The sequence below is a fragment of the Cotesia glomerata genome, linkage group LG4, assembly GCF_020080835.1.
Source record: "Cotesia glomerata isolate CgM1 linkage group LG4, MPM_Cglom_v2.3, whole genome shotgun sequence".
In the NCBI taxonomy this organism is placed as follows: domain Eukaryota; kingdom Metazoa; phylum Arthropoda; class Insecta; order Hymenoptera; family Braconidae; genus Cotesia; species Cotesia glomerata.
In genome coordinates, this window is record NC_058161.1 from 9380047 (window position 1) to 9407442 (window position 27396).

A 27396-nucleotide genomic window follows, 5' to 3' on the forward strand; every position below is an offset into this window, starting at 1 on the left:
TGCGTTAGCGAGAACGAAGCCCGAAATAAATAATCTGGCCTACCTGCTTTACCTGTTGTTGGGCGCCAGGAGCCTTGCTCCAATCACGTCGATGTCCGGCTACTCCGGTTCGGGACTCCTTTCGTCGGGTGGCGGGCCTCAAGGGTACGACTTAATTATAGAGGAACGAGGAAAGTATTCGGGCTATTCGCATTAATTCGCAATTAATTAAAAAAATTAAATTATCAATTTATTGACAATAAATTCAAATAGTTGTTCAAAATTAACAAAATACAAGAATTAAACGCGAAAAAAATAATAATAATCGTCGACGATCTCGTCGATACGCCGTCGATACGCAGTTTCGCCGAAAAGCAAACTTCAACGGTTTCATAAACAAAATACTCCGGCAAATTTCACTCAAACAATCTCAAAAAATAATTTTGTCGTCGCTCACTCAGTTAATTTAGTCAGTTAACGACAGCAACAAAATAAAGCTCCCCGCAATTCACTCAATCGCAATTGATTAACTAAATAACCAAAAAAATTGAATCTTCACTTAAATTAATTGAAATCCCCTAATTAAATAATACTAATAATAATAATAAAAGAACGTCCTTGAAATTCAATTAATAACAATTAATTGAAATAGTTAAATATAAATCGTCGCTCAAGTCAGTTGTTATTAACTAACCCAAAAAAAAAAAATGACTTGTTCATAAATCGTCGCTCAATTCAATTACGTTCAGTAAATTAACACAAAAAAATTTATAAAATTCACTCGGTTCAAATTTATAGCAGTCAAATAACTAATTCATCATAATTAATTTTAAATTTTACTTTCTAAAATTTCGCCGAATTTTTGGTACTAATAATAATAAACAAAAAAAATTCATTCACCGCAGTTAAATAATAGTTAAATTAATTATTCAGCACGAATCCGAAGCTCGATCAATGGATAATCGACCTCGTCGATTATCCCGGGAGTAAACGTCGAAATTACAAAAAAAAATGATAATAACAGTATTAATTGTAACTTTCATACATCAGTACACAAAAAAAAATAACAACAATGGCGGTACCGAAATACCTCGTGGGATTACTCGGTTACTGGCTGAGTCAACACAACCTTGAAATTCCTCATCGACAAATTTAATAAAAAAAAAATATTACTTGATGAATATAAATCCCACGAGCTATTTATTTACGAAACCCGTGGCACTCACCCTGGTCGAAGACGTCGCTTAATCCCGTCCGTCGATTGGCCACACCAGGTCGTACTCGGCTTCCACGTCGAACTATCTCGGACAATGAACCTCCTCGGCAAAGATACGGGGTGATTTTGTTCGTCACTTGCACACGTCAACCAGCGATCACCCAACAAAAAAACGTCGTAATAGATCGCTTCGATTAAATAAATAATTGGCGACAGCCAATTATCGTCGTAATGCCGTAATAAATTTTTGGCAAACAAATTCGCAGCTAAACACAATAGATTTCAAACGCGAGAAATTTCACGATAGTCGTTCTAATAAATCTCAAAATCAGACAATATTAAAAAAAAATAACCAACAAAAATCCTCCGAATCGAAATTACATCCGCACGTGGCAAGTGGAAAACGTGGAAGAAGGAAAAATTAGCACATGTCGCATTCCTCGTCTCTTCCCCCTTTCTGGGTCCGTCGTTAGCTTTGAACTCCAGAGATGGCGCCGCAAGTCCAATTTACCAATATCGACGTTTATTGAGTGATATATTGGCTGGAACAGTTGCTCGTTCCCGAGATAGACATCCGCCCGTCGTTGATAATCTTGCAGATGATCCACGTCGTCGATCCTCGTTGGTCTCTCTTCGCGGGTTTGTGGCCGGTAGTACCATTCTCAATAATACAATACTTAACTAACTTATTCGCTAAATTAAATTCCTATTCGCAATAAATTTTGTTTCGAACGCAATCGAGCTTCGGTCAAATTTTTTCCCACGCGAGGGCGACTCGGTCGCGGCGAATTCAATCAACGGACATTAAATAAATTTAAGAGCCCAATTTAAATTTTCTTTTAAAATTTAAATTCAAAATAAAATTATCATAAAAAGAAAATAAATAATAAACAAACGTCTTAACAGGTGGCGCTAAAAGCGGCCTGTTACAACACCTCCCCCCAGCCGTCGACCAGGAGCCCATGGTTTCATCTAGGTACCGCTTGGACCAACACAACTACCTTCGGAACCAACAGCAACCTAAACTACCCATCACCAGCAATATAACCAAAATCAATTTCCGTCCAATTCCAAAATAAACAAGTTTTTATTTATTAAATTACTCCGCTTAGCGGCACGTGCAACACTATCGCCATTCGGCGTATTCAGTCAGCGCCTTTGGCGCATATCAGTCATCTCCTCGACGATCAAAAAGGTTATTACAAACTCATACCAAAAAAAAACTTCAGATAAATAATAAATACTAAAAAAAAATAATAAAGTACACACAAAAAAACTCAAGTAAAAAAAAAACAAACAAACAGACGTCGTCTGTACAGTAGTGTCATCTAATGGCGTCGGGGACCGTCGATTGGGCACTCGGGCTGGCACCGGCGGCGCTCCTCGAAGTAAACGCCGATCTCTCCGCAGCGTTGGCAGAACGTGCCTCGAGGGTGGGGACACATCACCATGTTGTGCGGCATCCCGCAGTTCCAGCATCCAGCTCGGCTCCGCGATGGCACAGTGGGGTTGGCTCGCAGCTCCCGGGCAAGAACTCGAGCGTTCTCTAACGCTCGGGCTCTCGGAATTTTTGGGAGTAACGTCCGCGGTGGGTTACGTTGCACAAACGCGAGTGCACGATTCAACCGCTCCGCCAACGGCAGCAACTCCTCCAACGTTGCTTCCGCTCGGCGCACTCGTTCGACAAGCGTCAGGTGGGACGCCAGGATCGCGTCAGCTCCTCTCACGCACGCTTGTGCTGCGTACGTCGGTCGTCGGCACGTTGGACACCGCCAGCCCACGGCGATCGGCGCCATTGGAATCTGGATGGACAGCAGATAACGCTGATACCATCCCAGGCGCATTCGTCGTGTCGTCGGGAGCGCAACAATGCGGCATCGCTCAGCGCGCATTGTACGCTCTTCTCTTTCCAGCAGTTCGTCGAACAGGCTCTGGTTCTCAGCGCGTAGACGTGCCAGCACGCGACGTTGGATTTCGTCGTTATTCGCCATCTGAAATTCACACACACACCCCAAACCAACAATTACATGCTTGAACAACAGTTAACTAAATTAAGGGGATTCGAGCTTCGGTTATTCGTCGATCTCGTCGTTCTCGAGCGCACGCTCAACTAAACGCAACGCTTTGACATGTTGTCGTCCCGCTGGACGATTATTCTCGCTCACTAACTCATAAACAACCGGTGAAATTACTTTCGAAACTACATACGTCTCCTGCGAGTATTTACGCGCCAGCTTCGACGAAAAACGATCAACTCCGCGTGACAGTGTGTGCTGTCGCACCCTTACAACGTCTCCTACCGCAAATCGTTCATCTCGGTGATGACGATTATAATATCTTGCTTGTCGCTCAAAACTTCGACCTAAATTATGTGCAACTAAGTCGTGTAACTGCATTAAACGCCCAATTCGGTCTAACCACGCCGCAGTATCAGGACACGGAATGTCCGTCGCACCTTCGATCAACTTTCGATAGTATTTCGGCGCACGCGGTTGCCACCCGTAATTCAACATCGCTGGGGAAACATGTAACGAACTATGTACAGCGGTGTTATACGCATGCCTAAACTCATGGACGTGTTCGTCCCACGCTCGGTGATCCAACTCGACAAAGGAGATGATCATTGTCTTCAAAACGCGATTTACGCGCTCGACGGGATTCGCTTGCGCGTGATACGGCGGTGTGCGAGAATGATGAATACCATAAGCTTTTGCTACCTCATCTACCAGCTTATTCACAAACTCTGTGCCGTTATCAGTCAAGATCACTTCAGGACATCGGAAACGATGAACGATGAGTTTGTCAAACTCTCGAATTATCGTCGGGCCATCAGCCTTCTTAATAGGGCATACTTCGATCCACTTCGTAAATAAATCTTGGAACACCACCATGTATTTACATTTTGCATGACTAAGCGGAAATTCCATGCAATCGATAGCAACCACTGTCCATGGTGTGTTCACAATCCGTCGACACATCAGCCCAGCAGCTGGTTGTTGCGACACTTTCGACGTTTGGCAAACATCGCACTCAGCAATGTAACGTCGGACGTCTTCTTCCAGTCCTGGCCAATAATAATCGACTTTAATACGTGATACCGTCTTCTCAATGCCTAAATGACCTGCATCAGGTGGATCATGGTTTTCTTCGATGATTCCCTGATGTGCGGCCTTCGGTGGAACTAACTTCCAGGCATCCAAGTCCTCAACGACGCTCGATACAAGAGAATTCGGCATATGTCGATACAAACGTTCCTCCTCGACACGCCAGTCCTTGAATTTCGTCGGAAAAGCTAATACGTCGCGTTTTCGTCGCGAGTACCAATCGTCAACTACTTCAGCAGCAGGTATTTCGTCAGCCTGCTCAGGCAATTCGTCAATTGCCATGATGTCATCGCAATTTTCCAGTTCGTCTGGTTCAAACATTCGTGATAACGCATCAGGAACGTCGTTCAATGAACCCTTTCGATACTCGATCGGAAACTGGTACTCGGCTAAACGCATCGCCCATCGACTCAATCTCGGCGTCTTACTTTTTAGATCACGCAGCCAACGAAGACTGCTGTGATCAGTAATAACTTTAAATCGATATCCTTCAAGATATCGTCGAAAATGCTCACATGCCCAGAGAACTGCGAGGCATTCGCGCTCAGTCGCTGAGTAATTCCGCTCGGCTTTATTCATGACGCGACTCGCGTATGCTACAACTCGCTCACCATCTTCATGTTCTTGGGTCAAAACAGCTCCAAGACCAGTTGCGCTCGCGTCAGTCTGCAACACGAACGTCTTTGAGTAATCAGGACACGCCAGCACTGGTGCTGTTGCCAATGCTAGTTTCAACGCTTCAAAAGCCGTCTCTTGATCCACGGTCCAGGTCCATCTGACCTTCTTACTCGTTAAACGCGTCAATGGCTCGGCTATCGTCGCAAAATCAGGTATAAAACGTCGATACCACGAGGCCATTCCTAAAAATCGTCGCATTTTCTTCAACGTCGTCGGCCTCGGGAACTCGAATATCGGTTTTATACGCTCTTGGTCTACTAATAAACCCTTCTCATTTACGCGGTAGCCTAAATAACGAACCTCATTCGTACAGAACTCACATTTGTCAGCATTTATCTTCAGATTCGCAGCTTTTAGACCGTCGAATACTTCATCAAGCACTTCTAAGTGCTCCTCAAACGTCTCGGTGACGATAATCAGGTCGTCAAGGTACCCAAATACCTTCAAACCACGTCTTTGTCCCAACATTTTATCAATTAGACGTTGGAAGTGCGGCGGCGCTCCAGCAAGGCCAAACGGCATGCCTACATACTGGAACATACCCCTTCCGGGTACGCAAAACGCCGTATACTCTCGACTTGCAGGGTCGAGTTTCACCTGGTGGTACGCATGTTTCAAATCTATCTTCGAAATAAACTTCGCACCACTCAATTGGTCCAAGATCCATGTCATCAGCGGCAATGGATACGCACATGGCTTCGAAACGGCATTTAATCGTCGGAAATCCAGGCACATTCGATACTCGCCTGTCGATTTCTTTACCATGATGACTGGATTGCACCAAGCACTCGTCGAAGGCTCAATTATACCCGCCGCAAGTAGATCGTCTACTTGCCGGCACATTTCTGCCTCAATGATCGGAGAAGTCGGATAGTTCCGCTGTCGAATCGGTTCATGACCCTGCACGTCGATTTCATGGGTCATCAGATTCGTAAACGTCGTTTCTCCTGTATAATTCACGTTAGGCAATCGTCGTGCCAGCAATTCATCCAACGCTGACTGCTGATCCGGGGTTATCTCAACTATGGCCGCTATTTCCTCATCGATGAGGTAATCTTTCGCGTTCCAATCGTATATCTGGCCCTCGCGTCGAGTCCACCATCGCTCCGAACCCCCGTCGTAGCAAATACCAAAAGCAATTATCGCATCCATGCCTAGTATCATCTCGTACTTCAACTTCGGGATGACACGAACCTCAATCGGCATGATTTCGTCGTTAATCGCAAGTGGCAGCGTGATCAGCGATTGCACTGACATCATCGAACCATCAGCAACTGCTGCTGAGTTTCGAGGTGCTGGTCTCACTCGAGCACCGCACCCATAGACCCAATTCAACTCGTCAACTTCTCTGACGCACGTCATCGTCGAACCGGTATCTAATAAAGCCTTAATTTCCCTTTCGCCTATCCTAACATCTATAAAGGGTCTTACATCGTCGCCCTCAGACTGCATAGGACATACTTCCTCGGCTAATTCAAGAAAAATTCGCTCACGGTCATCAATCGGCACGCAGATCCACTGGTGGATCGGCCAATCCGCTTCTTGATGCTCACGCGAACAGTAAAACGCATTCTTGCACCCCAAACATCGCCATAAGTTGCCTTCTGCGCCACAGACGCCACAGCGATGGCGCTGCCGCAAAAGGTCTTCCTCAGTTATCGTCGGTATTCTCACGTCACATCCAGGTGAGGAACCAGCATCCGAGGACTGGTTCACGGGCCCGCAAGGCTCAATGTCAATGTTAAAGATGTCTGGCAGCGACTCGTTCGACATGTTGACTTCCACATCAATCATCGGCCCATTTACGTCGCGGGAAATCAGTTCTGGACCCGTCCTTACTGATTCCCGACGTCGTTTTCCGGCCTGTTGTACTCGAAGAACACCATGCAGCACGTGCATCCAGGCGTTGGTTCGGTTCGCGTTCCACAACCGAAACAGAACTTCTCTTGTCTTGCCTCGGGACAATTACGCCATCCGTGATCCGTCGAGAAGCAATTAAAACATTTGCCCCAAAGATCACGACATACCGGCGTCTTGGGTTTACCCTGCTTCGGGCTTGATCGGCCATTCGAGGGGCCCTGTAACCTCGCTGAGCTCCATTGTTGTTTGGAGGCCTTGAGGGCGGCCCTCGGTTTGCGTTCGTCGTCTCTTGCGAGTTTATCGCAACAACCTGATCATCTGACTGATCAGCATTGTTCGACTTATTCTGCTTCTTCTTATTTTTCTTCGCATCTTGGGAGGAGTTCGATACAGCAGCAACCTGACCAACAGTACGTCGCTTAGATTCGTACTTGTCAGGTTGGTAGGCGTACTCTGGAACGACGCTCTGTTCCACGGGTACTGGCTCGCGTCGTTGAATACGATTGCGGGGAATATCGACCGCTCGTACGTGCTCATACAACTCTTCGAAGTTGTTAAAATCGTACCGCTCGAACTTCTGGTGGTATTCCGGGCGTAAACCATTGTATGCAAAGTCCAATTGATCCTTCAACGGCAATGGATCGTCTACTCGCGACCACAGCGCGATCACGGCGTCTAGGAAGTCTAACCCCATCTCAAGCTTCCCTTGAGTACGCGTGATAACTTCCCATTTAATCCTGCATCCAACTGATGGCTCTCCAAAACGTCGACGCAACTCGGATCTGAATTGAGAATACGACGTAACACGACGTTTCATGTGTGACCACCACGTTTTGGCCACATCTGATAGCAATAACGGTAATACTGCCAATGCATCCGCATCTGTCATACCACACGTCGTCAAACATTCATCCAACCGATTCAAACATTATTCAACGCGCGCGCTACCTAAACCGGAAAACTTCAAATTCCATTTCGACACTCTCTCATACATCGCGGGTTGATAATGTGGTCCTCCACCCATTCCAGACAGCACACAGAGCTCACTGTGTGGATGCTGAGGTGAATTCGCACCCAGTGGTGCCACCTCTGGTGCAAAAGTCACGTTATGTGCCGGCAAATGTGTCGAATTCGCAGTAGGTCGCAGAAGTCCCTCATTTAGACGATTTCGTCGCCTAGGACTCGGAATTGGACGCACTATCGGCAATGATGTCATTCTCGGGCGTTGATTGTTAATCCCGTGCTGCGTCATGTATGTGGTACGTCCATTGACGTCCACATGTATTGCTCCTGGGGCTAATGTCGTCCAGGTCGTCGTCGTATTGCTCGCGGTCGTCGCCGTTATAGTGGTCGACAGCGGAATCATGTTGTTCGCTGTCGAACAACCTGTCATTGCGGTCGAGCAAGGCATCATCCTCGATGGACGTCGTTGCTCTCGCTCAAACGCGTTCAGAACCTGTCTGTCTGGTATTGCCTGGTCCTCGTGTGTCCAGACAGTGTTCGGAAACCGCCTCAGACGCAAACACCGATGTAGTCGGTCGCGGATCACCGCAGCGCTCCCTATCGGGTTGGCATTCATCGTCACGAGGATTTCCTGCACCTGCAGAGGTGACGCATCCGCGATCCAATCATACTGCCCGCTTGATCCGCTGGATCCTCCCATCGATTCATGGCGTCCTTCTATCGCGGCTAGTTCGTCCTGAATTATACCCTCACGGATTGCCAGCTGCGCGAGCTGATCAGCCATATTACGCTGAATCGTCTCCAGCCGCAGCCGTTCCGCACTTAACTCCCCCCTGCGCCTCAGATACCACTCGTATGTCTCATTCTCATCAATGGCATTCGGAGGTACCCGAATACGACGTCTAGGTGGCGATGGTGGGCCGAATACATTGGCACTAGTCGTCGTCACTGTAATAAGTTGAGACACCATATGCGTCGGACTACTTGTATGTACTGTAGTACTCGTCGTGGTCGTCAATTTCGGGAATCCCCGGGATTCGTTCGTCCATTCGCGTTCTCCTGATTACCCTGTTGCGTGGAATCATTTACGATTTGATCCCATGTCACCAGAGACTCGTCTCCCACCCCATCATTCGGGACAATTCCTTCGCGACTATCGCTCATTTCGCCGATTAACTAACCTACGTTCTAATTTAATTATAACGCGTCGTAATTTGCCCTTTGTGTGCCCCCACGTTGGGCGCCAAATTATATAACGGGTAATTTCGTACTCGTGCGTTAGCGAGAACGAAGCCCGAAATAAATAATCTGGCCTACCTGCTTTACCTGTTGTTGGGCGCCAGGAGCCTTGCTCCAATCACGTCGATGTCCGGCTACTCCGGTTCGGGACTCCTTTCGTCGGGTGGCGGGCCTCAAGGGTACGACTTAATTATAGAGGAACGAGGAAAGTATTCGGGCTATTCGCATTAATTCGCAATTAATTAAAAAAAAATAAATTATCAATTTATTGACAATAAATTCAAATAGTTGTTCAAAATTAACAAAATACAAGAATTAAACGCGAAAAAAATAATAATAATCGTCGACGATCTCGTCGATACGCCGTCGATACGCAGTTTCGCCGAAAAGCAAACTTCAACGGTTTCATAAACAAAATACTCCGGCAAATTTCACTCAAACAATCTCAAAAAATAATTTTGTCGTCGCTCACTCAGTTAATTTAGTCAGTTAACGACAGCAACAAAATAAAGCTCCCCGCAATTCACTCAATCGCAATTGATTAACTAAATAACCAAAAAAATTGAATCTTCACTTAAATTAATTGAAATCCCCTAATTAAATAATACTAATAATAATAATAAAAGAACGTCCTTGAAATTCAATTAATAACAATTAATTGAAATAGTTAAATATAAATCGTCGCTCAAGTCAGTTGTTATTAACTAACCCAAAAAAAAAAATGACTTGTTCATAAATCGTCGCTCAATTCAATTACGTTCAGTAAATTAACACAAAAAAATTTATAAAATTCACTCGGTTCAAATTTATAGCAGTCAAATAACTAATTCATCATAATTAATTTTAAATTTTACTTTCTAAAATTTCGCCGAATTTTTGGTACTAATAATAATAAACAAAAATTCATTCACCGCAGTTAAATAATAGTTAAATTAATTATTCAGCACGAATCCGAAGCTCGATCAATGGATAATCGACCTCGTCGATTATCCCGGGAGTAAACGTCGAAATTACAAAAAAAAATGATAATAACAGTATTAATTGTAACTTTCATACATCAGTACACAAAAAAAATAACAACAATGGCGGTACCGAAATACCTCGTGGGATTACTCGGTTACTGGCTGAGTCAACACAACCTTGAAATTCCTCATCGACAAATTTAATAAAAAAAAAATATTACTTGATGAATATAAATCCCACGAGCTATTTATTTACGAAACCCGTGGCACTCACCCTGGTCGAAGACGTCGCTTAATCCCGTCCGTCGATTGGCCACACCAGGTCGTACTCGGCTTCCACGTCGAACTATCTCGGACAATGAACCTCCTCGGCAAAGATACGGGGTGATTTTGTTCGTCACTTGCACACGTCAACCAGCGATCACCCAACAAAAAAACGTCGTAATAGATCGCTTCGATTAAATAAATAATTGGCGACAGCCAATTATCGTCGTAATGCCGTAATAAATTTTTGGCAAACAAATTCGCAGCTAAACACAATAGATTGCAAACGCGAGAAATTTCACGATAGTCGTTCTAATAAATCTCAAAAATCAGACAATATTAAAAAAATAACCAACAAAAATCCTCCGAATCGAAATTACATCCGCACGTGGCAAGTGGAAAACGTGGAAGAAGGAAAAATTAGCACATGTCGCATTCCTCGTCTCTTCCCCCTTTCTGGGTCCGTCGTTAGCTTTGAACTCCAGAGATGGCGCCGCAAGTCCAATTTACCAATATCGACGTTTATTGAGTGATATATTGGCTGGAACAGTTGCTCGTTCCCGAGATAGACATCCGCCCGTCGTTGATAATCTTGCAGATGATCCACGTCGTCGATCCTCGTTGGTCTCTCTTCGCGGGTTTGTGGCCGGTAGTACCATTCTCAATAATACAATACTTAACTAACTTATTCGCTAAATTAAATTCCTATTCGCAATAAATTTTGTTTCGAACGCAATCGAGCTTCGGTCAAATTTTTTCCCACGCGAGGGCGACTCGGTCGCGGCGAATTCAATCAACGGACATTAAATAAATTTAAGAGCCCAATTTAAATTTTCTTTTAAAATTTAAATTCAAAATAAAATTATCATAAAAAGAAAATAAATAATAAACAAACGTCTTAACAGGTGGCGCTAAAAGCGGCCTGTTACAATATATAAAATTGATTATATTTTTTATTTGATTTCATTTCATGAAGAAACATTTTTTTTGTAAATATTTTTCAAGAGTAAATTTATGTCCGAATTTTAAATGAAAATATTTTGGCATAAAAAAATTTGAACTATGTAAATTTAGTCAAAAACTCAAGTTTAAAATTTTTTTTTGTGTGTACGATAATTTTTCAGAAGATCCGATAATTTGACGGCACTGTGTCGATCAGACAAGCAAAAGTTTCTGGGAACACTGGTTGTGGTACACGACCTGTCATTCTCGAAACGAATTTTGGGAATACTAGCTAGGAGGTTGGCGACACCTGGACGGGGAAGTACTCTCCGTCGGAACACCTAGGGGGAGATACGGCTGGGTGTCGAGGTACTTGACAAATCCCGGTATCTCTATATTTGGACAACCGAGCCTCTCTTGATTGATAGAAGGAACGGGAGAGTTTAGATAGATCCGCGGACGCGACGCGAAGTCCCCAGTAGGCTGCAAGTAGGTTACGGCTTGTCAAGAGTATTTGTAAATGTGTAAAGTAGATTTTGGGGTTAAGATAATACGTATTGTTTATTGTTTATAGTGTATTGAATATTGTATCTTGGATGGCAATAACGAATTGGATTTGATTATTACCTCTTATTATTTTTATGAGATTTGATGAATAAATTAACCTTATATTTGGAATTTGTGTTATTATCCCCATCCCGAGCCTGGAGACGGCGAGCTAGAGCACTCGTTCTTCACGACGAGACTTTAAAACCTTCCGTAACGTCACAAAATTATTGACTGTGAATATATTAATAAATAAAAAGCATGAAACTTATAGAATTTAATCAAAATAAAACAACTAAGTAAAGAACTAAGAAGAAATATGAAAAAAGTTAGTATTGTATATTTAAAATTTTGAAGAGATCACACTACTTGAGTTTGAAAAGTCTCTTTTCCTTATTTTCCAGAGACACTATTATGAATAAAAATATTGAAGACGAACATATTTATTTATTTTTTGAAATAGTGTTTAACTTTTAGAAAATTTTAGTTTTGATAATTTGTTGAAAGTATTAAATGATATATATTTCAGTAGACATTTTTTATATTTTATTCCAACATTTGTCTTATTTTTTTAGGTTTGAATGAAGTAATAAATCACCAGTATTTGCATTTAAAAACTGCATAATTTCCATCTTGTTCTCCTTTTCAACCCTCTTTCAAATTAAATTATTTATGAAAATGTAATATTTCTATTTGTTTTTGTCATTTTTCATTCAAAACAGTTTAGATAGATTTTTAACTTCCCGCTAAGAAAATTGAAAATTTTCGAAAATCGGGAAGTTATTGGTATTACCTTGTTTTTCGAAAATCGAGTTTTCATCAGATCTCGACGTTTTGAGGTCCTAGGAAGCTTCCCTGACTATTCCCGCAATAGTTCTTGTATGTATGCTCGAAGAGCTCAAAAATGTCATACGTGCAATTTTAAGCGCTTAGTTATATGGAATTAGCGGGAAGTTGCAGAAATGGCCTTGGGGGTCAACCAATTTCCTAATTTTTTTAATAATTTTTAGTTATGGTTTATAAATTTATTATTAATTGATCTCTAAAGTCGGATTATAACGAACATTTTTAATAAAATATCATGAAATTAGTTAATTTATTGAATCAATTAATATAAATTGTTGAAGAAATTTTTTTTCTCTTTCAACAACTTATCATAAGTTGTAAAGCTTGAAAAAAAATTAAGAAAAAACTTCAAAATTCAAATAACCAGTGAACTATTTTATTTTACAATATTTTTCTCTTTCAATCCATTAGCCAAAAAGAACACAGTGCAAACATACTCTTTGCTATCAGTAGCATAAAAAATGACATGCTATAGATGTGACCACAGAGATACGTTTTTCGCCGTAATAACAATTTATTCATTTGCTTTTTGTTTTTCATTTATTTTTATTTCCTGAAGACAAATATAAATATACTAGTTGAGAATGATAAAAAGAGCCAATTTCAACGATTGAATAAAATGGAAACGGACAATTGTTTTATTTCGCTTAAATATATATTGACGCTATTGGATATTTGATGTATAATACATCAATCTGAATAACAAGCAATACAATAACAAAAATACAATAATTTAGAAAGACTTCTAATAATATAAGCGAATAGATTTTCTGTTCGAAAATTTTTACGTCGATATACATAAGGATTCAATGCATATATTTATACGTATATATAAATTTCGTAGCTTTACTTGAGATAAGAGTGACACATGCGCTGACACAAGCAAAGAAGACAAAGTGGTTAATATAAAAAAAGTTTTATGAAGAGGATATGAACGAAGAAAAGAGGTCGACAATCTTGTAGTGACAAACTTGTTATTCATTTTAGATCGACGTGCCATAAGCCTTCCTCGAATTTCGAAAGCACTTGTTATTTATTCGCAAATTTAAATATTCGCGGATTTCAGTTTGTTCAATTTGAATATCAACAGAGCTTTATTTTTATTATTCTAAATTTTTTTCCTTTCGACTTTCACCGACTGAAAATAAATTTAATTGTTTTTAAAAGAGAAATTTCTCATTCTCTGCTGAAATCAGCATTCTCAAAAATGATTTTTTTCTGTTTTACAAATACAATTTGAAAAGAATAAGAAATAAAAACATAAATTTGTACTGAAAAGAAACAATCAATATTTGAATTTTAACGAAAAAAATCTTCATAAAAATATTTTGCATAAGTATTAATTTTAAATAGTAATATTGTGGTTCTAATAATTAATTAATTATACTTACTAATAACCTGCAGTCAACATAAGATTATCGAGATTACGAATTATGATTATAAAAACTTTAGCTTAATGAATTTTCGATATTTTTAATCACAATATATATAATTTGGATACTTTCGAAATAAATATAAAAAATAATGTTACTAAGACAGAATCAATTACTAATAATTTAATAAAATCGTGATGAGATAAAATCAACAAACTATTCAAACTTCCCCAAAAATTGAATAAAAAAAATAAAAATCGTAAAAAGTCATAAATTTAAATCAAGAGCATTCCAATGATACTTAATTAAACAAAAAAACTAATTTTATCTTATACATAATCTAGAGAAAAAATTCTTCTTATTCATTTAATTATATAGATTATTTCATCATCAATTTATAAAGTTTATATCGTTTCATTTTGTTTTACTTGTACATAAATTTCTATAATACATGTTTATACTACCATAAAAATATAAAATAAACTTTTTATTAACTGAAAAGAAAAATAATGCGTGCAATTTTATTGATAATTCCGACAAATTACACATATCATAAAACGCCAAGAGAAAAATGGCAATGAAAAAAATACTGAAATTTGAATTGACATCCCGAGTAAAAATGAAATTATTATTTTTTTACGGAAAAATAATAAATTTTGTTCGACCACTGCACCACCGCTGCACTACCGCCGTTTGGCGGACTATTACGCCGCACGATAAAAATTTACTCCCCCTAGCATCGCCGCACCACCGCTGCACCACCGCCGCACCAATGCTAAATCATACCTACAATTTCACAAAAAATGGTATAATAATTAATTTATCACGCAATAATTAATTAATAAATAATGCGACTAGAAATCTTAATGTAAGACCTATTGATCAACCTCCTTTTAATCAAATGCCTAATATTAAAAAAAGAAAAAATTTTTTTAAATCAGGCCAACGCACCGCGAAATTATTGATATTTTTAGTCGTATTGTTGATGTAGATTTTTAATTTCGTCCTCGGGTTGCATAGAAGCGGCATGCCTATCGAAATACTCTGAAAGAATTTTAAAAATTTAACCGTGATGGGTTTCCAACCTGGATCGTCTGCATGGAAGTCTCGAACATTGCCAACTGCGCTGCAAGCCATAGTTAACTAAAAAAATTTAGTTTAGTTATTTGAATGATCAACAAATATTTTATTTCAATGTATATATCACCAAACAGCGGTATGGTGCGGCGGTGGTGCAGCGGTGGTGCGGCGGTCGAACGAAATTTATTATTTTTTCGTAAAAAATAATAATTTTATTTTTACTCGGGCGCGTCACAGCTGTGGTGCGGCGGTAGTGCGGCGAATAGAAATTTCTTTACTTGTCACGGCGCTGGTGCGACGGTGATGCGGCACTTGTAAAATAATCAAAATTGTTACGGCTGTAGTGCAGCGGTGGTGCGGCGGAATTCTGTTTTTACTCGGGATAATAGAGCCAATCAGCATACAATAAAAAAAAAGGCAGCGTCAGAATTCCAAAATAATAATAATTAAAAAAAATCAATATTAAATAAAAACAAACAGAGTAATGGTATTGCTGGAGGAATAAATTCAATGTCTAGATGAAAATCCTTTGAGTGAGTTCGACTTTTTTATTTCTTCAACTCGATAAATAAAGAGAGGATAAAACGGACAACGACGTTCTAAAAATAAACGTATATACACAGTTATGTAGTTAGATAGTTATATACATTACGTGAAAAGTTATAGTTAAGTTTAATTTATAGAATTAATTATCAGAAGGACTTATCAATAAGCTTTTTCATTTATTATTTTTACTTAAGCTCAAGAGGTTGTCTGATTGGATGAAAAAAAAAAAAAAAACGCAGACGTTTCAATAATCTTTCATAAACAATCGCGATCGTAATCTTTTTGTTCACTTTTTTTTTTTTTTTAATTTCTCACGTTTCCTCAAATAGGAAGAAAAGAATAGCTTTTAAAATCCTAAAAAACTGGGGGAAAATCAGGCCACGAGATTAAGCTCGAACATAGTTGGCACTTGTCGTGTATCTGAAAAAAGATAATTAATGTTATCAGTGTTATTATCATCACGTGTTAATGTTAACCAGCTATGTTACGTGTAGGCAATACAATAGTGTATAGTAGAAGAGAACTACACAGAACATGAAGACATGTATTTGCCTAGAACTTTGTATAGTACATAGCTTGTAGTTCAGTTACTTGTGTGATGTATAGATCACCAAAGATCGATTTCTATGGTCCGAAGTTTCTCATGGTCATAAAGTTGTCTTCTTCTGCACCTACACCTCATTGTGTAGCTTCTTGTGTAATTTCGTGTACAGTAAATAGCTTATTGAAAGCCGTGCTATATTGCGACTCTTTGTCAACCTGGTTCACACATTAAAGTCTTGAAAATCCTCAATCTTCAATAAATTTGTATTCTGCTCAATCTTTAACACCATCTGTTGCTGTCAAAATCTTTTTCTCTTATTTTTCACTCATTTTACATTGCAATCCATGCCGAGTGAGTTCACAGTAACATATAAAAAAAGATAAACATTTAAATAAATGGAAAATGTTAAGATTTTTGTTCTCTTTGAGAAAAAAAAGTAATTGGCTATTTGAATAAATTTTGTGTGAATTATTACAGTAGTGTTAACTGTTGAATAAATTAGATACAACGAAACTTTTTCATATTTAAAAGTATAAAAACCACTACAGATAATAAGTTATTGTTAACTCTTAACAAGAATTATTTTTTTTATAAAGTTTAATATTTGTGTTCTTTAGACTCACTTGAATTTAATCTCATTTTATAATTTATTTCTCATTTTTTTGTTATCTTTTATGGCTAGAAAGTTAAAAGAAGCATTTCAATTGAAAGTTTTCACTTAAAGAAAAAAGACTTAGAAAATCGAAATGTGTATAACTTTTTATAATTATTAAAAAATTAAAACATTGAAAATAGTGTATGCTTTTTATTTTAAACTGAAAATTTAATTTTATGCCAGTAATATTATTTTTTCAACTGAAAATGTCAGGAAATAGATGGAAATATTTTTATATTAACTTAATGTGAAAACAGTAAAAATTGGTAATGACATGAATTTTAATTTCTGATGCATTATTAATGCTAGGGTCAAAAAGATTAAATACATGTGTTCATTTGAATTCTTATTACTTCTAGTATAATATAATTCATGAGAATTTTTTATTTTTCATATTTATGTTTGTTTTCGTATCAAAAGAGTCATTTCATTTTATAACCACATTATGTTATTTTAATCCCTTGAGGACCGAATTAACGAAAAAAAAAAATTTTCCCAAAGGGAAGTAAAAATAAAATTGTACCTTTTTATGAAACATAAATAAATATTAATAATTCAGTACAAATTTAGTTTAAAATATTCAACCTTATTTTCTTGTTTGCTGAGTATACTTCGCTTTTTTCTTCTTTTATATAAACTGCAAATGTTAAAAAATTTTAATGTAAATCTAATTAATAATGAAAACTCATTTTTACTATGAAAATAAAAGCTTAATTCTATGATTGAATTATTACATCAATTTGTTTGTTTTTGTTATTCGTCAAATCTATCGTAATTGTAGAATTAAAAGAGAAAACAAAAATATTGAGTTTTTCATTTTCTCGACATTGAGTTAATATATATCATTTTTAATCTTAAAATAAATAATTTGATTATACATTTATATTTACAATAAATATTGCTCGTGAATTACCAAATCCAACATTATTCTGCATTATAACTTATGAATTTTAAGGAACATTAAATCTTAAATTTATCACGCATGAGCATCGTGAATGTTACACGTTGAAACTGAAACCGCTTGTAATTTTCCGAGGTGGCTATAATTTACAGGATGAAAGGTAATTCTTTCATAACTATCGCGTTTCCCACTAAGGACTTTGCCTTCAAACTCCATTTCAACGTCTCAAATTATCTCGGCCATAGACCGTAGCACTCACACATTACAAGTATTATTTAAAATAAAACATTTATTTATTTAGTTTTTAAATTATCTACAAGTATATGTTCCGGAAAATAACTAACATTAACATTTAAAACTTGACCGTTTTCATCACTATAATATTTCAGATATATATTAACATTAAACATCAACTACTATACAAGCTTTGATACTACTCAAGAAGTTTACGTTAAAAATTTTTGAGAGTTGAATTTAAAAATATATCGGATATTTAGTAGAACAATGCAATAAATTTGCAACTCTCAACTCTGTTTTATTACTTTTAATTGTATGCAAAGCCATAAGCATCTACTTAAAAATTCAAACTTTAAATGAATTGTCTCAAGTGCCGCGGTAACTAAAACAATAAATTTAAATAATGCGAACTAGGTAGCTGATGTTTCTACTGAACTTTATTATTTAATAATAATCTTAGTTTAATATAGTTTAGGTGGAATTCAGAAATAAGAAATTTGAAAACTGTCTAAAACATTGCAGAAAACTGTCGAAAGCACTCTGCGAAATTTGAAGACCTTATGAAACATCGCGTTTAATCTAGACTGTAATTAAACTGTTTCTCTCTATTTTCTCATATTTTATCTGAACAAATATCTATTATAGTAAAAAAATCGTTGAGTACTTTAGACATCATAAAAAAATTTTAACTATTCTGCTTAAAATACAGAAATTTTTAACTTCCCGCTAAGAAAATTGAAAATTTTCAAAAATCGGGAAGTTATTGGTTTTACCCCGTTTTTAGAAAATCGAGTTCTCATCATATCTCGACGTTTTGAGGTCCTAAGAAGCTTCCCCGAATGTTGCCGCGATGACGTCCGTATGTCTGTATGTATGTGTGTGTGTGCGCGTGTGTGTGTATATGTGTGTATGTATGTATGTATGTATGTGACCCTTTTATAACTTTTGAACGGCTTGACCGATTTCTTCGCGGTTGACGCCATTTAAAAGGGCTTGACCAAACTTAGATTTTGAATATACTTTAGAACGATTCGGACCGGTAGATTTTAAGAAATCCCAAAAAAACTACAAAAAAAAATTTTTTTCAAAAGTGGTTCTTTTGGAATAACTTTTAAACGGCTCTACCGATCGATTCCAAAAACTAATCAGCTCTTGACATCAAAAAGCCACGTCGATCGCCGCCAGACCGGTCAAAATTGGTTGATTCGTTCGTGAGTTATCGTTGTCGAAAGAAAACCGAAAAAAGTGTTTTTTCGGAATCACTCCGAAATTCCTAGTTCGATCAATTCATACTCAATGATTCTTTATGAGGCTTCAAAAACTGCGTCGAATGCTGCCAACTGCGTGAAAATCGGTTCATTCATTCAAAAGTCATTGCGGTTTGAAAATTCAAAAAGTTGTGTTTTATTAAACTGCTATTAGAGTTTTGAGCTCGGAGAGCTCAAAATGACACAATAATCATATTTTTGAGCTCGAAGAGCTCAAAAACGTAATGTGTAATTTTGAGCGCTTAAGTACAAAATGAGCGGGAAGTTGCAGGGATGGCCTTTAGGGTCAACCGTCGTCCTAATTTTTTTTTCTTTGAAAATTCCAGTAGTTTCTTGGAAAAGATTTATTTTCGTTTAATAACCAGCCTCTGATTTCATCTGCAGTCATTAGTTGTTAAATTATCAATGATCAAAGACAAAAGAATCTTCTTTCCTTTCAAGCTAAATACCGCAGCAAAAATCGAAGAAGGGAAAATAAGAAAAATTATGAACATCCTCTGACCTCTATAAAAGTTCTTGTTGAAATATCTTAAAATAAAAAATTTTAAGCATCAAGTACTACAAAAAAAAATTTTTTTCTTGTCTTTCATAATTTTTAACATAATCAATTTAAACTAATTTTCTGTAATTTTCAAATCGGTAACTGCTAAATGAATAAATAACTGATTTGAATTTTAAAAAAGGCTATTCGACAGCCGAAAGGGAAGTAGATCTCTCTTCGTTTCTTAAAACTAGTAAAATCTTCGAAATGACTGCAACAGCCGAATTTTATGAAAAATATGGAAAATTTCTATCCTATAAATTCATGAAGATCTGGAAAATAAAGGTTATTCCATAAGCTTTCACATACATTTTAAATAAATTAAATAAATTATTGCCTTCAATAATCGTTGTTTGGAAACAAAGCAGTAAAAGTATGGATTAAAAATTTTTGAAAATTTTAAATTGCTGCCGTTCCTAAACTCTTCTTTCTATACATATATGTATAAAATTTTGAACCATATGTGTTTGCTAAACCAGCGCGACGAGCTGAACCAGAAAATAGTAAAATTTTTGAAAATTTCCTTCATAAGAACAAATACAATAATTAGATTTTTATGAAATCTACTAAAAAAGAAGATAAAAAGTATTTTCTCTATTAGAAGAACGATTCCTTCTAATTTTTCTTGGTGTATTTTAAAGATAAAAAGAATTTCAAAGAGACATAAAAAAATGTACTCATACCATAAAGTGGATAAATAGTATTTTCAGAAGCACATTTATACATATTAAAGTAAAACTTGAGTAATAAAGAATTAAAGAAAGTTGTAATATCACATTTTTAGTTGTTAAATTTATATATATATTCATATTTACACATATAATAACCATAAAACTCATTACAACGTAGCGATCCATTAATATAAAAGTTAGATACTGGCACTTGACACAGTTAAAGTTGATATCCACAAGAGAATTCTTCAAAACATGTATCTTGATTCTTTCCTAGGTCAAAAAATATATACATGTTAGTACGTACAGTTGTATCACGTAATATTGTATTATGTGCAGAACACATTATATTAGAGAATGTGAACTCAAAATGTGCATGGATACGTTGAGATATAAAAATTTATTATTATCAGTATTATTATTATTATTATTATTATTATATTTTATATTGTGTAATACTTATATACTTTTATTTTATAGATAAAATGTTAAATTATTAGATTGATGACATAATGATTTTCCTTTAAACTTTGAATAGCCTATGCTAGCGGAAACTAAACGAGCTGGAATTGCCGGATGTGAAGACAGTGAAGTCGAAGATGGGGTGGAGTACTACCGACTAAGATCTTTCTCTATAACAGCAAACGGTGTGTTCAATCTTGGTGACTCTCTTAAAAGCCGTCGTAGTCGGAGTATCAACAGCGTCACGTCTTCTGGAACAAGCTGTAGCAGCACTAGAGATGCTCGACTACTCAGGTATGTTATTATATCAGAATCCTGAAAAATAATCTTCATCTCCATTATTTTTATTCTTACAGCTAGATATTGAGGATAGATGCTGTATCTTACAAAGAAATCCATTCGTTTTATTTTATATAAATGAAAAATTATAATTAAATCATAATACCATAAATATGGAATTTTTTATGCGTACCTACGTCCTACACAAATTGTTTATTCTCACGTAATTGCTTAATTGTTAATAAAATATTTAACTGAGTAATAAATAAAAAATTTAGTTGATAGTTAAATTTTATTTTTTAGTAATAAAAATCATAAAGACAGAATAAAATCAAAAATAGAGTACTTAATAGTTTAAATTTACTCCATAAGTTATAAGTTATAACCAATTCTTCTGGAATAGCTCATATATATTTATAGGATTTAAAAAAAAAACGTATTGATCCGGGATAAAAATTTTAGAATGAAAAAATTATGCGCATCAAGCTTATAAATAAAATTATATGTGATTGGGGTCTAGAAATATTGATATTTGTTTCGTTTTTTAGTTCATAAAAAATGATTAAATTTGATACTTAAATTAAAGATTTTAATAAATAATTGAGCTTTTATTTTAGAATGAAATTGTACTGTTAAATGCTATTGACATTGGAATGACTGAATAATTCACCGGAATTCTGATCTCGAGTGAACCACGGAGAGTATACGTGTCTGAAGCCGTATGACTCTCGGGAATCCTTGCTTTCATCTACGTAATTTAACATTATACTATAACGAAAGGAAAAATATCCGAGTAATTTGCACTAATAAATATTTAAAAATTTTTTTTCCTTTCAAATAGCGTTGTTGTACATGATTAATATTCTAAATGTATACTGGATAATAAACTTAGTACGCTCTTTAATAATGTAAAATTAGCTTTAGACAAAGGCTTTTGGTGTGAGAAGAAAAATTATTCAAAAAACGATCGTAATTAACGAAGTTTGAGACTAAGTTGAGCTTTGAATTGATAATTTTGAACTTATTTTCATTTGAAAAAGTAAATAATAACTAATTTTGAATTTATGTTATCAATAACTGAGTAGTCAAATTTTTTTTTCATTTTTCAATCAATTGTTATCGATAAAAAAATAACTATAAAGGTTAAAGTAAATTTTTATTGCAACAAAAATTACAAATTTTCAAGAAAAAAGTTTTTTAAATCTTTATAGATCTTGAAAAATTTTTTTTCCAAGAAAAATATTAATATCATAAAATAAATCGTTATTTAAAGTAAACCATCTATTTCCATTTTCCAAAGCTTCATCTCTGATATATTTCTGTTAAAGCTTAAATACCATTATATCTGTTGCGAAATCCCTCAAGTGAAGTTATTTCAATTACCATGTTTTCGAATCAAATGGAATTTAGTAAAGTTAAATGTAGATTTACCAATTACACTACGTATTTGGAATAAAAATACCGCTTTTATCCATGTCAATCAACTATATTTTTTTAACCGGTCTCTATAGTAGACTTTCGTGAAAATAAATTCTATGCGTTAGATCTTGTCAAGTTCAAGTCCGTTAGTTAATAAAATATTAAAATAAAATAAAATAAAATGCCAATAATTGATTTCCTTACTTTAAAAACTTTTTATTACTCAATAAAATTGTTTCTTTTTTAAAAATCGTCTGACGTAACTCTGTTAAATCGTAAATCTTGAATCGTATACCTTTTTAATAATGCTTATTTTATTATCTTTCTTTGTGTTTTGCCCAACTGGATAGAAAATGATCTAACATTGAAGCTGAAGACTAGTATAAAGTAGATTCAACATATATCAGGGTTATCATTCCTCTTCTACTCGGTTACATTTTTTCATTCCCCTTTACACTATAAACTCCTGTACTTTATTCGTCTTGGTTCATAGCAAAAGCATTTTTCTTTTTTAGTTAAATGACGTGAGATAAATTCACATGGGAGATTGTCTTGACAAAATATCTTTCACTCCGTACTATACGTCAAACAAATAAAACGAAATAAAAAAAGTTTAATAAAAATGTCTTGTGATAGACTAAAATCGCTTAATTTTCTGGATCATTTCAGCGCAACATACTATTTGATTCTCGTAATTCATACTGTTACGCTCTTTAAATTTTCCTCTCTGTTCTTCTTCTTCTTCTCGTTCTACAACGTTCCCATTTCAAACCTTTAAATGATAACCCCATTTACATGATTTATTTTACTTTAGTATTTTTCTTTTATTATTGTTGAAATTTCTCCACAATTTATCGAATAATTTAATCCGTAAAAAAAATGCGTCGTCATTTATAATTTTTTTATCTTGCAGTTCAGCGTCACAGCACTCGTGTATTGAGAGCGAGGATGCTGAGAACTCAGGACGAGTGGCCACTTACAAAGTAGGGATGCTTGGCGCCGCAGGAGTTGGCAAGACAGCCCTCACTGTTCAATTTACTACCAGCGAATACATTTGCGCCTACGACGCTTCTTTAGGTAACTGCCAATTTTTTTAATGTTGTTATTGTTTCATTAAATTTTATTTAATCTACTACAACGTATAATATTTAGAGAAAACTTTTCATTATCTTTTTCACCTTACTGATTTTACAAGCCACCCAACATAGAAAATTAATTATAATTGCAAGAAAAATATTATGAAATTCATCAAAATCCTGTATTATTATAAGCCGCAAAATAAGCGTCTAGAATTGATTAACAAAGAACTTTTTTAAAACAATGACAAATGTATAATACATTTTTTTTAAACATAAAGTATAAAATTATGAGTATAAAAAAGCTCACAAAAATGCTTCCCTATTTTATTCAACTCTCTTCTGTATAAATATATATTTATTCATTATTTTATTATTATACCTTTTATCTATTTTTTATCACCCCTAATTTTTTATATCTTCACCACAATCTTTTTATATCACTGAGAATATTGAATTAATCATAACAAAAAAACCAAAGTTTGCTTAGAATTTTTGAAAAGCTCAACAAGAGAAAATCGTAAATTTCCGGTACACTCAAAATAAACTTATAAAAATCTTAGAATAAAATGGTGTGTACATAAAAGCGAGTATCAGCATGAAAGTACCTAGTGAATTTTCCATACACTTGATCTTTTGTACTTTTCGTCTCGTGGCGGATTTAAGTGTTCTAACTCTATATCAGAACCCACCATACATATTAAATTTTTTTATATTATACATATACGTATATTCTTTTCTTCCTACATTTCCATTTCTATTGACTTCACACAATACCTATCGTAAAATTAAATTTACCTGGAATCAAACATAATCTTTATATTTTTTCCTATCATCCTTTATTCAGACATTTTGTAGGTCTCTCTACATTTTAAAATAATTATATAGATTGATTTAAAATTAATTATTTATTATCATTATTAATCCTTTTTTGTATTTCCTTTTAATTAAATTTATATGTATTGATAAATTTATACACATAAAATTTATCTACATCTTGTGAATCTTCAGCAACATACTTTAATTAAGCATTTAACTCCATCACTAATTTATTAATTCTTTGAAATGTAATCATAATAAAAAAATCATATGGAGATCGTAATTGTACTTCGAAGTGTTCTAATAAGCCAATTTCTCTGATATAAAGATTGTTTTTTTTGTTTTCTCCAAGTCTCACATTTGAGCTTATAAATAGACTGTTATTTCAGCGCCCTTGTTATCTCCTCCAATTAATCTGTTCATCAAATAAATGTTCCTCTATTTCTAATTCCAGACGACGAGTATGGACAAAAAAGTGTGTCGGTAATGATTGACGGCCAAGAAGCTGAGCTAGAGATTGTTGACCATCCGACATCTGAAATGGCTGTAAGTTTATCAAGATTAAGAGAGCTATTATTACCTATAGCAGTAATGTAATTAAATTTAATGATTGGTTATAAAATTAATTGCGGAATATATATAAACTTGATCAAATTATTGACATTAAATTGTAATTTATTTATTTTATTAAAACTATTTAACAAGTAATTCAAAAAGCTGCAAGCATATCCAAGAACTTGTTTGATTGAGAAGAAGAAATATTTAAGTTGTAGCTATTAACACTTAAAACTTATTTGTCTTCTCTGACATTTCCAGTATCATTTCTGTAACCTTGATACAGTAAACTTAATTTTCAAAATAATTACAATTATAAGTCATAATTAACAAAGTTTGAAATGAGCAAATGAGCACATACCTGTCATTTGAATTACACGTACGATCTGTAAGTAGCTTGAATGCACATTGTCAGAACGGATATAGGTATCTAGTGAATCAACATTATCCGAAAGCCCACGCAAAATAATGCAAGCATCCTTTAACTCTGTAATTGGCATTAGCTGCCGATAGCACAAAAGTTTGCTTTTAACCAAACACCTTAGAGAAAAAATATAAAGCATCAACAAAAAAAAATGAAAAATACAATATTCGGAAATATAAATCATATTGAAAAAATTGTAAAAAAATACAATATAAAATATAATGAATACCTCTAACTAAATGTTTTTTATATATTATTTTTTTTTTTTAAGGTTGAAAGCTTTTGCGCAACGTATAACCCAGACGTCTACGTCGTAGTGTACTCAGTGGTGGATCGACAGAGCTTCAAAGTAGCTGAAGAAATTCTTCTTTATTTGTGGAAAAGTGACTACATGGCCACTCACGGTGTTATTCTTGTTGGTAACAAGGTCGACCTCGAAAGAAAGCGCGAGGTTTCGGCTCTTGGTAAGAATTTAATCATAAAAATAATTTATATCTAAAACAAGTATAAATATAAGTATTTACTACGCTGATTATTAGCAATTGCATCGTTAACTCATAATCAAATAAATTTTTCGAATAGGTTAGTTAATTAGAAACTAAACCAATATTGATATGTCATTTAACTACTTGTTACATAAGTAATAGATGTCTTCCTCGTATTCTTATTTTTTTGTTCTATTATATTCTATTCAACTTTACAACTATTGATTAATCATTGAATTGGAATATAGTTGGGAGAAGACTCGCCAATAGCTGCGGTTGCAAGTTCATCGAAACGTCTTCCGGGCTCGCTCATCACGTTGATGAATTGCTCGTTGGAATATTGGCCCAAATCAAATTGAATCCACAGCGAAATCGAGATCAAGTAACAAGACGCAGAAGAAGTAAACATCGAAGGAGAATTCTCAAACATCTATTAGGTTTTAAAAGAAAAACTAAAAGTTGCGAAAATTTGTTTACTTTATGATTTCATTATTTTTATTTATCAATTTCTTTTTTTTTTGTGCCGTTATTGTAATTGTTATTTTCATTGATATATTTATTGATTTTTATACCTTATTTTATTATTTTGTGATGAGATTAAAAAATAACTTTTTTTGCATCGTAATCATATTGAGTGAATGCAAAAAGAAATTTTAATTATAGAATTGATCGACAATTTATAGCTAGTTCAATTTTAATCTCTATGTATGTGTGACCGACTTAAAAGATTAGTTTATATATTCATATACTATATATGTTAAAGTAAATTATTTAAAAAATATACGAGTGTGAGAATACCAATAAAAATTCTACGAGAAAAAAAAGTAAATAAATTCTTTTAGAAGTAGAATAAAAAAAAAAAAGATAAATATTTACCCTCGATTAATTATATTATATGATAATATAAATAAGATATAATTACTAATGAATATAAGATAAGCAAAAACTCACTACTACTGAGTTGATTTATACTGCCTTTCCGTAAAAGGATCAAATTTATTTAAATCAAATGATTCATAGGATTGAATTTATTATATCAACTAAAATTAGCTAATATGTTATTATTATTAACTAAAATAACTAAAATAATTACTTTGCATTATAATCAATGAGTCGCATTCACCACTGAAATACAGATCAAATATCGAAAATGGATAAGTATCATTTGTTAATGAATTCACAGATAGCTTAGCAGTAAATCAAAATACATTAAAGTATTATTAATAAAATATATGATAAAAATAAATATTAAATTTAAAAAATCGAGTTAATCATTAATTAATTTATTTATTTATTTTCTGAGTATTTTAAAGTTAAACATGTATTTACTATTACGCAAATTTTTTTTGCTTTTATTTTATACTAGCAATGCTCTCGTTTGTTGACATGTCCTTGATTTCATGAACTTTTTATTTTCTTTTTATGAATTAAAAATTTTCATTTTGCATTAGAAAAAATTTTC

The 27396-nt window shown here is 34.9% G+C and overlaps 2 protein-coding genes across 2 annotated transcripts; one reads left to right on the top strand and one right to left on the bottom strand.

The window, feature by feature from the left end:
- Window positions 1-2523: 2523 nt before the first annotated feature.
- Window positions 2524-10509, bottom strand: LOC123263027. The gene is made up of 2 exons (XM_044725541.1): window positions 10276-10509; window positions 2524-3186 (listed from the first exon to the last, which is right to left on the bottom strand). The coding sequence occupies exon 2, from the start codon at window positions 3184-3186 to the stop codon at window positions 2524-2526; it is 663 nt and encodes a 220-aa protein (XP_044581476.1). The 5' UTR covers window positions 10276-10509.
- A 10409-nt stretch (window positions 10510-20918) lies between these two features.
- Window positions 20919-26466, top strand: LOC123263762 (ras-related protein Rap-2a-like). The gene is made up of 5 exons (XM_044726737.1): window positions 20919-21171; window positions 23489-23652; window positions 24925-25016; window positions 25721-25913; window positions 26183-26466. The coding sequence occupies exons 1-5, from the start codon at window positions 20957-20959 to the stop codon at window positions 26416-26418; spliced, it is 900 nt and encodes a 299-aa protein (XP_044582672.1). The 5' UTR covers window positions 20919-20956; the 3' UTR covers window positions 26419-26466.
- The last annotated feature ends 930 nt before the right edge of the window (window positions 26467-27396 follow it).

What these genes read in the sequence shown, in the direction of transcription:
- LOC123263027 (XM_044725541.1), bottom strand. Translation starts at nt 3,186, where the DNA reads ATGGCGAATAACGACGAAATCCAACGTCGCGTGCTGGCACGTCTACGC.
- LOC123263762 (XM_044726737.1), top strand. Translation starts at nt 20,957, where the DNA reads ATGCTAGCGGAAACTAAACGAGCTGGAATTGCCGGATGTGAAGACAGT. An exon ending in CGCCTACGACGCTTCTTTAG is followed by an intron (nt 23,653 to 24,924) that starts GTAACTGCCAAT and finishes TTCTAATTCCAG; the next exon opens with ACGACGAGTATGGACAAAAA. An exon ending in ATCCGACATCTGAAATGGCT is followed by an intron (nt 25,017 to 25,720) that starts GTAAGTTTATCA and finishes TTTTTTTTTAAG; the next exon opens with GTTGAAAGCTTTTGCGCAAC.